Genomic DNA, 12,530 nt, shown 5'->3' on the forward strand with positions numbered 1-12,530 from the left:
GAAATGCACGTTGTTAACAAACGAGAAAAAACTGAAAAGTTTCACTGCTCTAACATGCTGTGCTTAAAAATTATAGCTTACTCAAAATGAAAAAAGTGACTGTTTCAGAAATTGATGATCGCTTCTATAATATACAACCCTTCCCTTTTTTCAGGAACAGTTCTATAGCTGAATCCATATCAGTATTCCCAGATTCCTCAAACCATCATAGCTCGATCGATAGTCATCCCACCGTCAAAAAACTAGTAAGAGTCCGCAAACACTGTGTGGTCATCTCAGACTGCGTTCGCGCGCAAACAGGACAGATGGTTGGATACCTGTAGAAGGACGGATGGAGAGTCACTCAGTCATTCATTCTCATTCACCTTCTTTTGGGTGTGACGGTTCATTCTCCCTTCTCTTGCTCTTTGCCTATTGACCTCATCCCTCTTGTGCTAGACCAAAGTGGCCTAGCCCTTCTTTCATTTTATTGATTTTCAGAAACTACAGTACTGATGCCGTCGTCTTCTTCATCTCGTTGTTCTTCTTCTGCCTCTTTGGCTTCTACTACTTTGTCTGTTTCTTCTTCTACATCTTCTTCTATTTCTTCATCAATCTGGAAAGCTGTAGAACTTAAAACTCTACCACTGCCATCCTCTTCTTCTTCTTCGTCTATGTTTTTTCATTCTGCTTTTTCAATCCCCACGAAACTTTGTGGAGTCGAAATTGAACTTGAAATGGAGCCGGCTGTTATCCAAAATCTGACAGAGGAACTGGAGAAAGCCGAGCTCGAAAACTCTATCCTTAAGCAAAAAATGGATATTCTGGGAATCGAAATTGGCGATATTTCCAAGAAGTTGGAGAAGTGTCAGGTGGAATTGGAGGGAAAACGTCTGAAGTTTGAACAACTGAGTGCCGGGAATCGTATGGCTAATATCGTACTCAAGAATCAGCAAAAAGAGATCGGATCGTTCCGTATGGCTGAGAAGATATGGAAGCATCAGCAGGAACAGCTTCAAAAACTTCGTGTCACTCAACAGGAAAAGCAGAATCAGAAACCCTGGAACTACGGAGAATCTTGGAGATCCAATCAAACGGTCGAAAAGAATGAGAAGCCGTGCGATAAGAAAGAGGGTTCGGAGGACGTGAAGCTACTTGTAAATCATGGATACAAGAAGGCAGAGGCGGAGCATATTATGAAGCAAGTGATGGAGATTAGAAAGATGGAAGCTACGAAGTAATTATTCATTAATTACACCTCAATCTATTATTCCATCTTTTTATGTTACAGTATTCTTCTTTCCCACATACAGTACTCCCATTCAAGGCTGTCAAAAAGGCCGTGGGGCGATTTTATATCTCAGTTCCCAGCCATGGATATTTTCGCTTCTTCAGGCGGCCTTGTAGAGCACCGAAAGATTAGTCGATGTACAAAATTTCAGCCCATTTGGTTTATCCGCGGCCTCGACGGCCCTAAAAGCCGAGGGCCGCGGCCGGCCGCGGCCGGCCGTACGACAGCCTTGCTCCCATTCAAAGTATCGTTATTTTATATCCAGCTTCTTCCTTTTTTGTTACAGTGCTCTCCCATAATCTCTCACTCTCTCCGTCCTACAGTATACCTCAATCTTGTGTTACAGCATAGTTGTCAAGGCCCGGCCCGAAGGCCCGGGCAAATTGGCGCAAAAGTCAAATTTTCAAATTTTTTCAAATTTTTTGAATTTTTTTGAATTTTTTTGCGAAAAAGTCACATTTTCGACTATCAGTCAGAATTAGAAGAAATTCTGAAAAATAGTCAAAAATGGTCACATTTCCGATGAAAAATTGAAAAAAAATGGAAAAAAAAGGGTCGTTTTTTGAAGCCGGGCCTTGAAAATTTTCTACCGGCCCGGCCCCGCCCGGCCCGGGCCTTCGGGCCTTGCCGGGCCTTGCCGGGCCGGCCCGGGCCTTGACAACTATGTGTTACAGTAATTTCAAATTTTGTTAATCGATTGTTTTTAATAAATTAATTTCTTCTATAACTTTTTCCTTTTACGCGTGATTAGTTTAACGCCATTTCAATTAAACACGACCAAGAAGAGCTGATAGCGGAATATTACTGTTTCGAGCAAACTTAAGAAATTTAGAGGCAACGTATTGCTAATTGGAGCAAAAGCATGGAATTAAGTTTTAATAAATCTGGAAACAATTCGACATTTTCATAATTAAAATGTATTCAAGAGATATCGATGATCTCATTACAACTCAGCTAACAGTTTCTACTGTTTCAATAAAATACAAAAACTAAAATTTTAACAAACACAAATGTTTCGTTCTTTGTTTAAACCCTACAAATTCAATAATTTCGTTATAAACTTTGGAATTTTAAAGAAATTATATACTGTTACAATAATTATACTTATTGTAACTGGCTATGTAATTGTAATAAATGTTTAATTTTATGTATAAGCATCATAATTAGAGTACCGACTAAATATAATTATGTAATTGGCTTAACTTATTTTGAATAATATTAAAACTAGTATATGACTTATGAAAAATGTACAACTGAATCGATAGTTTAATTGTGAAACAATAAATTTCAAGTTTCGAACAGCTTCTGTTAACCAAAGTCACATCAAATTATTGATCACTTAAATTGTTTTAAAAATGATAGTCGGAACAGAAAAAATTATTTTTGATGTTTCAAAAAATACTGAATTCATTTCTATATTTATTCGAATCTCGTAAAAACATTCTACTCTTTTAGATACCGGCAATCAGTTAATGTCACGTAATTAGTCGAACACTTAACATCACTGTTTGAGGGACCCAACAGTGATGTAGCTGAAAGCATATCTATATTCCCAGACCCCCCCCCCCAAGCCATAATAGCTCGATCGATCGTCTCCCCTATCTTGGGGTGTCGTCAAAAACGAGAAAGAGTCCGCAAACACCGTGTCATCTGCGTAGACTGCGTTCGCGCGCAAACAGGACAGATGGTTGGATACCTGTAAAAGGACGGATGGAGAGTCACTGTGTCATTCAGTCTCATTCACCTCCTTTGGGTCTGACGGTTCGTTCTCCCTTCACTTGCTCTTTGTCTTTTCGCCTCACCCCTCCCGATCTAGACCAAAGTGGTCTTGTCCTCCTTATATCTTATTGATTTTCTTGAAACTACAGTACTGATGCCAACGTCTTGTTCATCTCGTTGTTCTTCTTCTGCTTCTCTTGGTTCTGTTACTTTGTCTGTTTCTTCTATTGATTCATCCCTCTGGAAAGCTGTAGAACTTGAAACTCTACCGATGCCATCCTCTTCTTCTCCTTCATCTCATTTTCATTCTGCTTTTTCGTCCCCCACGAAACTTTGTGGACTCGAAATTGAACTTGAAATGGAGCCGGCTGTTATCCAAAATCTCACAGAGGAACTGAAGAAAGCCGAGCTTGAAAACTCTATCCTTAAGCAAAAGATTAATATTTTGGGACTCGAAATTGGCGATATTTCGAAGAACTTGGAGAAGTGTCAGGTGGAATTTGAGGCAAACAGTCTGAAGTTCAAACAACTGAGTGCCGGGAATCGAATGGCTAAAACCGTACTCAAGAATCAGCAAAAAGAGATCGGATCGTTCCGTATGGCTGAAAAGATATGGAAGCATCAGCAAGATCAACTTGAAAAGCTTCGTGTCACTCAACAACAGGAAAAGGAAAATCACAAACCATGGAACTACGGAGAATCTTGGAGATCCTATCAGACTGTCAAGACGAATGAGAAGACGTGCGATGACAAAGAGGGATCGGATGACGTGAAGCTACTTGTGAATCATGGATACAAGAAGACGGAGGCGGAGCATATTATGAAGCAAGTTATGGAGATTAGAAAGATGCAAGCTGCAAATAAGAATACAGTATCCCATCAATGTGACCGTAATTTATAATTCCCTTTTTAATGTTACAGTAATAAATCGATTGCGTATATAAAACTTTTTTTTGAAATGTATGAAATTGAAAAACAACAAGTAGACATTTTATGAAACTAAACTGATTGTCAAGTACTGAATCTGAAACATTCACTTTTCAGAAAGCAAATTCGAAATCCTTCCAAACAGATCGATAGTCTCCCCTATCTTGGGAAGTCGTCAAAAAACGAGTGGAGGGTCCGCAAACATAAAAAATGCATTGCAATAAAATAAATTTTTTAAAATTAAATTAGATTCTTGGGAATCTAAAATAAATGCTTTCTGTTTCTCGAATGTTTAATAAAAGTAGCGGAATTCGAAGGTCTTCCTACTGGTGTACCAGGTTAGTGTAACCATGCGGATATGTCATGAGTTAGGAAATCCCATAAATTTCTGTTCTCCTTGGATATTAAAATAAGAAGAAAGATGTAAACCAAAATTGCAACCTACATAACAGTGATGTAGCTGAACCCATATCTACAGTACTGGCCATAAAGATTGCGACACTTGCAGTTTTTAGTTGAAAATGGTCTATTTTGAGTGTCTGGCACGGCCTCCCTGATAGTCTCACAATATTAATTGTTTATAGAGTGTATAGATCACAGATAGAGCTTCTTTTTTGTAATTGACAACTTTTTTGTACGAGCTGATCCTAAGAAGTTACAGGTAGCCAATGTAAAAAACTCAAAAATGTATCCTTTTAGCACTGAAAAAGGGCAAAAATTGCGAGAAATTACTTTGACGATTGATAACTTCATAGGGTGTGTCCGTAAAAAAAGTTGTCAACTGCAAAAATAAAGCTCTACTTTTGATCTATACACTCATTAAACAGTCGTTCTGGTAAAACTATCAGGGGAGCCGTGTCACTGTCACAAAGTTGACAATTTTCAACTAAAAATCGCAAGTTTCGCAATCTTTATGGCCAGTACTGTATATGCCGACATCCCCCAAGCCATCACAGCTCGATCGATAGTTCTCCTACTTGCTGTGTCGTCAAAAAAGGAGTGGAGGGTCCGCAAACACCGTGAGGTTATCTGCGTAGTCACTGACTGCGTTCGCGCGTGACAGATGGAAACATGACAGATGGAAGTGTAGAAGGACGGATGGAGAGTCATTCAGTCATTCCGTCTTATTCACCTTACTACCCCTCCCTTTCCGATATACATGGTTGCCTAGAAACCTCCTAGTTTCTCTTAACCCTCCTCTCATCCTATTGATTTTTCAGAAACGACCGTACCAATGTCGTCGTCTTCATCATCTCGCTGTTCTTCTTCTGCCTCTCTTGCTTCTACTGCTTTGTCTGTTTCTTCTTCTTCATGTTCTTCTATTGATTCATCCCTCTGGAAAACTGAAGAACTCTACATTAGCAACGAAACTACAGTACTGATACCGACGTCTCCCGTTTCTTTTGCTATTTCACAAAAATGTCTTGGACTCAAAAGTGATCTGGAAAAGGAGAGAGCTGAGGTCAGGAATCTCACAAAGAAACTGGAGAAAGCACAGCTGGAAGAATCGATTCTCAATCAAAAATTGGACATAGCGGAACTTGAAAAAATGGATATTTACAACGATTTAGTGAAGAATGAGAAAGAGATGAAGGCTAAAAGTAGACGAATCGACGGACTAAAAGCTCACATTTGTTCCGTTGAAGAACTGTTTAAAAAGCAGCAGAAAGAGATTGATATGCTCCGTGCAGCTCAGGAACAGAAGAAAGATATTCAGAAGCCGTGGAACTACGGAGAGTCTTGTTGCAGATTCATTGAGGTCAAAAAGAATGAGACTAGTCTTCAGAAGACGTGCGATAAAAAGGAGGGATTTAATGGACATTAGAAAAAGATCAAATTACGGCAAGCAAATGCGTCTACAGTACTCCTATAAATATCGCAGTAATCTGAAATTCTATAGTTTTTTGATACATTATTTTCCCACATACAGTATACCATTAATTATACAGTAATATTCTATCCAAATTCTCTATTTTTTAACGTTACAGTTAACCTCCATCTTATTTGACAGTCATTTCAAATTTCGTTCTTTTATATGTTTTATCAATAAATAATTAAAATTTATTCTGTTATGAAATAATGTAGTAGAGAGTGTTTGGATAAAAGTTTTTACTGTTTCGAGACAATCAGATAATTGAGTTGAAAGTTATTATGATGTTTTGAGCGAGATTTCTATTTGAAATTATTTTAATAAAAACTGTTGAAAAATCAAGTATAATCCAAACTGAACAGAGTAGCACGAGTCAGTTTTGGGTAAACCTTACTGTTACTGAGTTTCTGGCGTGCCTTTGTCGCGTTCTGACTACTATAGATTTCGTAGAAAAGGAGATTTACACCTTGGACTCGTTTGACTCGTTCTTTCTTAACCTATGGAATTTGTCGGCTCATTCAACGCGGTTTTCGCTGCATTTTAAGAAATAAAGTCTATCTGGCGCTCCTTTCGACGCGTTCCTCACCAATTGTCCTCCTGATCTCGTTTGCTTTTTCTCATTCTCACGTTATTTCTTTAAATGTAAATGCCTTTTCGACACTTATCAAATGGATATGTGTAATAGCATAGTAACTCAAATATTTCAAATTGAGCCTTACTGTGTTATATAGAAAATATGATCTTATCTAACTATATGGAAACAATAATCTTATCTAACTACATGAAAAATTAAAGAATATTGATGGTTCTTAAGTGAAACAGTAAGATTTGAAAAGACTTCAGAATCTAAAATATCAATGTTTCAGGGTCAGTACTTGACAGTTAGTTTCAAAAAATGTTGCTTATCCGTATAGGGTAAAAGGAATGTAGTCTTTGAGTTTGTGTGCATTGTATATAAATAATTAAGATGGAGAGTACTACTCTTTAGGATGACCTTTATTCAAATTAATGCTTCTCCATATTACAGATTTAAAAAAGTTTTATATAAGAAATCAATTTATTACTGTAACATAAAAAAGTCAAACACAGATTTGATGATGAATTAATCGATGCGATACTGCACTCCTATTTCTCAGCTTGTTTCTTTCTAAACTCCATAACTTGCTTCATAATATGCTCCGCCTCCGCCTTCTTGTATCCATGATTCACAAGTAGTTTCACGTCTTCCGATCCCTCTTTCTTATCGCACGGCTTTTCATTCGTCTTGACAGTCTGATGGGTTCTCCAAGATTCTCCGTAGTTCCATGGTTTGTGATTCTTCTTTTCCTGTTGTTGAGTGGCGCGGAGTTTCTCAAGCTTGTCCTGCTGATGCTTCCATATCTTCTCAGCCATACGGTACGTTTCGATTTCTTTAATCTGATTCTTGATTACGATATTAGCCATACGATTCCCGGCAGTCAGTTGTTCGAACTTCAGACTGTTTGCCTCAAATTCCACCTGACACTTCTCCAAGTTCTTCGAAATATCGCCAATTTCGAGTCCCAAAATATTAATCTTTTGCTTGAGGATAGAGTTTTCACGCTCGGCTTTCTCCAGTTCCTCTGTAAGATTCTGGATTACAGCCGGCTCCATTTCCAGTTCAATTTTGAATTCACGAATTTTCGTAGGTGTCGAAAAAGCAGAAGACGAAGCGGAAGGGGATGGCATTGGTAGAGTTTCGAGTTCTACAGTTTTCCAGAGGGATGAATCAATAGAAGAACATGGAGAAGAAGAAACAGACAACGTAGTAGACGCAAGAGAGGCAGATGAAGAACAACGAGATGATAAAGACGACGACATTGGTATTGTAGTCCCTGAAAAATCAATAAGATGAGAGTTAAGAGGACTAGGCCACTTTGGTCTAGGGCGGAAGGTCAAGAGAGAATGATCAAGAGAAGGGAGAATGAACCGTCACACCCAAAGGAAGGTGAATGAGACTGAATGACTGAATGACTCTCCATCCGTCCTTCTACAGGTATCCAACCATCTGTCCTGTTTGCGCGCGAACGCAGTCTACGCAGATGACACGGTGTTTGCGGACTCTTACTCGTTTTTTGACGACATCTAGAGACAGGGAAAACTATCGATCGAGCTGTGATGGCTTGGGAGATGTGGGCATATATATGTGGGTTCAGCTACAACACTGTAGGTTGCAATTTTGGTAAACATCTTCTTTCTGATTTCAATATCCAACGAGAACAGAAATTTATAGGATTTCCTAACTCATGACATAATCCGCATGGTCACACTAACCTAGTACACCAGTAGGAGACCTTCGAATTTCGCTACTTTTATTGAACTTTCGTAAAACAGAAAGCATTTATTTTAGATTCCCAAAAACTTATTTAATTTTAGAAAATTTTTATTTTATTGCAATGCATTTTTTAAATATGAGATATTTTTGTAGTTTATAGTCGCTAAAAAGTATTTCAAAAAAACTTGTACTGTTTTGCACTGTTCTTCTAAAACTATTACAAATTCCACTATTAGTATTCTTTGTATTCAAAAACGAATTCCACGTATAAAAAAAGAACTTTGTAACAGATAGTAATCTAACAAAACGTGTCCCAACTGATTATTTCCGTGTAGATCTTGGCCAAAGATAAGCGTCATTTTCCGTATAAAGGCTCGAGAAATGGCCAGAATAAGTCAATTAGTGAATCGACAACTTCAAATCAAACATGATTTTCGATCAACTACTCATCTCTTCACTGCTTTTTGGAACCCTTGTCATGGCTGAATACGAAGGACACTACAATAATTGGACTGCTGAGGAGAAGAACAATGCAAACACCCTAATATGGATATTGATTGTCGTTGGAGTCCTCATTTCGATATCTGGAATTGCTGGTGGCGCATTCTTCTATATGATGAGAAAGAGGAATAGTATGAATAATCAGGGACAAGTAATGGTGGTGCACTAAATGGATGGAATCCAGAAGGTCCGAGTTCAAAAGAAGGAAATGATTTTTTGGTCTATTCTTAAATAAATAGATTTGTAGTTCACGTGTTTTTGTTGTTTTTAAACGAAAATATGGTGGGGGAGCTCATGAAAGCTCAAGAATAGACGCTTTGATAATTAAACTGCTCTGAAGCTTGAGAGCCAATAATAGAGGAAACAATCAACAGTCGTCGTCTCCCCATCATTTACTCTCCGCCGTTTTACCATGTCTACCGAATGAACCGTGTCAATTGATGAAGTCATCTTGCTAGTAATTCAAACAAATCCAGCACCTTCCCCTGCCAACTACGGCAGCTCTGGAGAAGCCTAACTTCAAGTGCAACAGATCTTTGGTCATTCATGTGCATATAGTTGCTAGTGTTCTCCTCTTTCTGATACTCTTTTATTCTAAGGTTGTCTCTTCAACTATATGAGAACATTACAGAGCAGAGATGGTTCTTGAGTAAAACAGTAAGATTTGGAAGGATCTGAGAAACTGAAATATGAATGTTTCAGGTTCAAAACGTGGCAGTTAGTTTCATAAAATGTCTATTTATTTTTTTTCATTTCACAGATTTCAAAAAAACTTCTTTTATAAGCAATCGATTTATTGATTAAGGAAAGGAATTGATGAACGGATGACGGTGAGATGAATGGTGAAGGAAAGAAGAATATTGTAACATGAAAAGAATCAATTATAGACGGTATTATTGATGGGATACAGTACCCTTATTTCTCAGCTTGCATCTTTCTAATCTCTATCACTTGCTTCATAATATGCTCCGCCTCCATCTTCTTGTATCCATGATTCACAAGTAGTTTCACGTCTTCCGATCCCTCTTTCTTATCGCACGGCTTTTCATTCTTCTCGACCGTCTGATTGGATCTCCAAGATTCTCCGTAGTTCCATGGTTTGTGATTCTTCTTTTCCTGTTGTTGAGTGGCGCGGAGTTTCTCAAGCTTGTCCTGCTGATGCTTCCATATCTTCTCAGCCATACGGTACGTTTCGATCTCTTTAATCTGATTCTTGATTACGATATTAGCCATACGATTCCCGGCACTCAGTTGTTCGAACTTCAGACTTTTTGCCTCCAATTCCACCTGACACTTCTCCAAGTTCTTCGAAATATCGCCAATTTCGAGTTCAAAAATATCCATTTTTTGCTTAAGGATAGAGTTTTCAAGCTCGGCTTTCTCCAGTTCCTCTGTGAGATCCTGGATATCTGCCGGCTCCATTCCCAGTTCAATTTTGAATTCGCGAATTTTCGTAGGAGTCGAAGAAGCAGAATGAAAACAAGAGAAAGTAGAAGAAGAGGATGGCATTGGGATAGTTTCGAGTTCTACGTTTTTCCAAGGGGATGAAAAAGTAGAAGAACGCGGAGAAGAAAATACAGACAAAGTAACAGAATCAAGAGAGGCAGAAGAAGAACAACGCGATAATGATGAAGACGGCATTTTCGTAGGGGTCGAAAAGGCAAAAGAAACGGGAGGAGCGGGAGATGAAGAAGAAGACGAAGACATCGATATGGTAGTTCCTGAAAAATCAATAATATGAGAGGAGAGTTAAGAGGACTAGGCCACTTTGGTCTAGAGCGGAAGAGGTGAGGTCAAACGACAAAGAGCAAGAGAAGGGAGAATGAACCGTCACACCCAAAGGAAGGTGAATGAGAATGAATGACTGAGTGACTCTCCATCCGTCCTTCTACAGGGATCCTACCATCTGTCATGTTTGCGCGCGAACGCAGTCTACGCAGATGACACGGCGTTTGCGGACTCTTACTCGTTTTTTGACGACATCTAGAGACAGGGAAAACTATCGATCGAGCTGTGATGGCTTGGGGGATCTGGGAATATAGATGTGGGTTCACCATCAATACTGTTGGGCTTTGTGTTTGATTTTTGTTTGATCAATTGATGCCAACAAACAATAGAAGCTATCATCAATTTCTGAAATAGTAACTTTTTTTCATATTAAGACAGCCACGAGTGTGAAGCAAGTTAAATAGAACAGTGAAACCTTCTTTTTTTCTCGAAGCTAAGTAAACAACGTGCATTCTGAGAACGTTAACTGATTGCTGGTATCTGAAACAATAAAATACAAAATTTTCCCGAATACCAGAATTGAATAAATTTAGAAATGAAGTCAATATAATTTGAAACAGCAAAAATTGTTTTCTGTTTTAAATATCAATTTTTTGAATAGTTAGGAAGATGAACAGTTCTATGGAACCTTGGGAAACAAAACTTTCGAAACTTGTTACATAGCCAGTTACAGTGAGTCTAATTATTGTAACAGTGTGTAATTGCTGTTACATTCATAACGAATGTATTGAATTCAATAAATATAGTACAAATGCTGATTGAAACATCAGTATCTTTACTATTAACAAACACCAGATTCTGTATGTTTGTCTGTGGTTCGCCGATCCTACCGCCCTTCCTACTGAACCGATTTTCTTCAAATTTGGACCAAAAGATCAGAAATTTTCACCACTCGATGCCCGTATTTTTCTTTTTTCAAAATTCTCAAAATGACGCCTTCTGAGCCAAAAACAGTGATAAAGCATAGGGGAATGAAAAACGGAAAAAGTGACGTGAAACTGTCGGCCTAAGCGTTGTCATTTCTTTCCTTTCTTCGGCTTGCATTTTCCGTGGCACAGGTAAAACGGGGATGCCGAGAAATGGGGTGGTCGGCGGCTTGAGAACCGCAAACAGGCGAAGGATGGCCGGTCGGCAGCCGAAAAACCGCGAACAGCTGAAGGGTTGCCGACTGGTGGCCGGCAGACCGCAAACAGTCCAAAAGTGGTCCAAAGTAAAAATTGTTAGAGTTCTATAGAAAACCGCAACTTTTGTGGAAAAAAATTTATGTACGATACCTCAGAATCCTTTCTAGTCTAATGACAGTCTTTATTTGTAAAAATTTAATAATTTTGATAAAGTGGCTGACTGGTGGCTGAACGGCGGCTGAAGAACCGCGGGTGGGTCAGCGGTGGTTCGTCGGCAGGCCAGTGGCGGCCGAATGGTGGTTCAAGGTGTATGTCAATAGTGATTTTAACAAGTTCTTGTAATCAGATTTCCGATAGAGTGAAGAAAAGAGATAAGAAGATAACGTTTTTTAGAATGTAGATTAGGATAACAAGATTAAATACAGTAATACCTATAATAGAGATGCTCCCAGTAGGAAGAGTTTGGAGCTCAATATCTCAACTCCCTCATGAGCTATCAAATTTTTTCCAACTGAAGAAATATTTTATAAGTATTCAGCTATGTTTTGTCTGTTGACAACTTTTTGATATCTCTTTTAAGGAAAAATATATACCGCGTTGAACATAGTTCTTTGTCGACACCTCACTAGAGGTTTTACGGTAAATTATACACTGTCACTTTCAATTCTTTTTAGCTTTTCCAAATTCTCAATGTTCGAAAGTCTTGTTCAGAGTACTGAATGACTCATGAATGAACCTAATGTTTCCAGTTACACTTCTGGAATCTTGATAGGTGTTAGAACAATGGAACTACTCTATGTTTTCCGACACTAGTATAAAAGTGTTTCTTTTTTCAAAACGATCTGTTCTTTCTCTGATTTTTTGTGTTTTCTGTTAAAAATTCGCTTTAAAATCTGTTCTTTAATTGCTAATTGACTCACAGCCAGGGAAGCAGTGAAGCCTCCACTGGAAAGCGCAACGACACTCCGGTATCCCGGCCGAGCGTGTTGTTTACCGTAAATCCACATCACATTTATTTTATTCGCCGGCAGTCATTTT

General features: G+C 38.5%; 6 protein-coding genes across 6 annotated transcripts; 4 read left to right on the plus strand and 2 right to left on the minus strand.

The window, feature by feature from the left end:
* Positions 1-494: 494 nt before the first annotated feature.
* On the plus strand, positions 495-1,220 carry GCK72_015274 (uncharacterized protein; the record flags this gene model as incomplete). The annotated part of the gene is made up of 1 exon (XM_053730749.1): positions 495-1,220. The coding sequence occupies one exon, from the start codon at positions 495-497 to the stop codon at positions 1,218-1,220; it is 726 nt and encodes a 241-aa protein (XP_053585521.1).
* Positions 1,221-3,260: 2,040 nt separating this feature from the next.
* On the plus strand, positions 3,261-3,890 carry GCK72_015275 (uncharacterized protein; the record flags this gene model as incomplete). The annotated part of the gene is made up of 1 exon (XM_003091759.2): positions 3,261-3,890. One exon carries the CDS (start codon positions 3,261-3,263, stop codon positions 3,888-3,890), a length of 630 nt encoding a protein of 209 aa, XP_003091807.2.
* A 1,260-nt stretch (positions 3,891-5,150) lies between these two features.
* Positions 5,151-5,741, plus strand: GCK72_015276 (uncharacterized protein; the record flags this gene model as incomplete). Its single annotated transcript, XM_003091746.2, has 1 exon — positions 5,151-5,741. The coding sequence occupies one exon, from the start codon at positions 5,151-5,153 to the stop codon at positions 5,739-5,741; it is 591 nt and encodes a 196-aa protein (XP_003091794.2).
* Positions 5,742-6,911: 1,170 nt separating this feature from the next.
* Positions 6,912-7,625, minus strand: GCK72_015277 (uncharacterized protein; the record flags this gene model as incomplete). The annotated part of the gene is made up of 1 exon (XM_003091750.2): positions 6,912-7,625. One exon carries the CDS (start codon positions 7,623-7,625, stop codon positions 6,912-6,914), a length of 714 nt encoding a protein of 237 aa, XP_003091798.2.
* Positions 7,626-8,506: 881 nt separating this feature from the next.
* Positions 8,507-8,749, plus strand: GCK72_015278 (uncharacterized protein; the record flags this gene model as incomplete). Its single annotated transcript, XM_053730750.1, has 1 exon — positions 8,507-8,749. One exon carries the CDS (start codon positions 8,507-8,509, stop codon positions 8,747-8,749), a length of 243 nt encoding a protein of 80 aa, XP_053585522.1.
* A 746-nt stretch (positions 8,750-9,495) lies between these two features.
* GCK72_015279 (uncharacterized protein) lies at positions 9,496-10,089 on the minus strand (the record flags this gene model as incomplete). Its single annotated transcript, XM_003088109.2, has 1 exon — positions 9,496-10,089. The coding sequence occupies one exon, from the start codon at positions 10,087-10,089 to the stop codon at positions 9,496-9,498; it is 594 nt and encodes a 197-aa protein (XP_003088157.2).
* Positions 10,090-12,530: the final 2,441 nt, after the last annotated feature.

This window comes from Caenorhabditis remanei, chromosome IV (genome assembly GCF_010183535.1).
Source record: "Caenorhabditis remanei strain PX506 chromosome IV, whole genome shotgun sequence".
Taxonomy (NCBI): domain Eukaryota; kingdom Metazoa; phylum Nematoda; class Chromadorea; order Rhabditida; family Rhabditidae; genus Caenorhabditis; species Caenorhabditis remanei.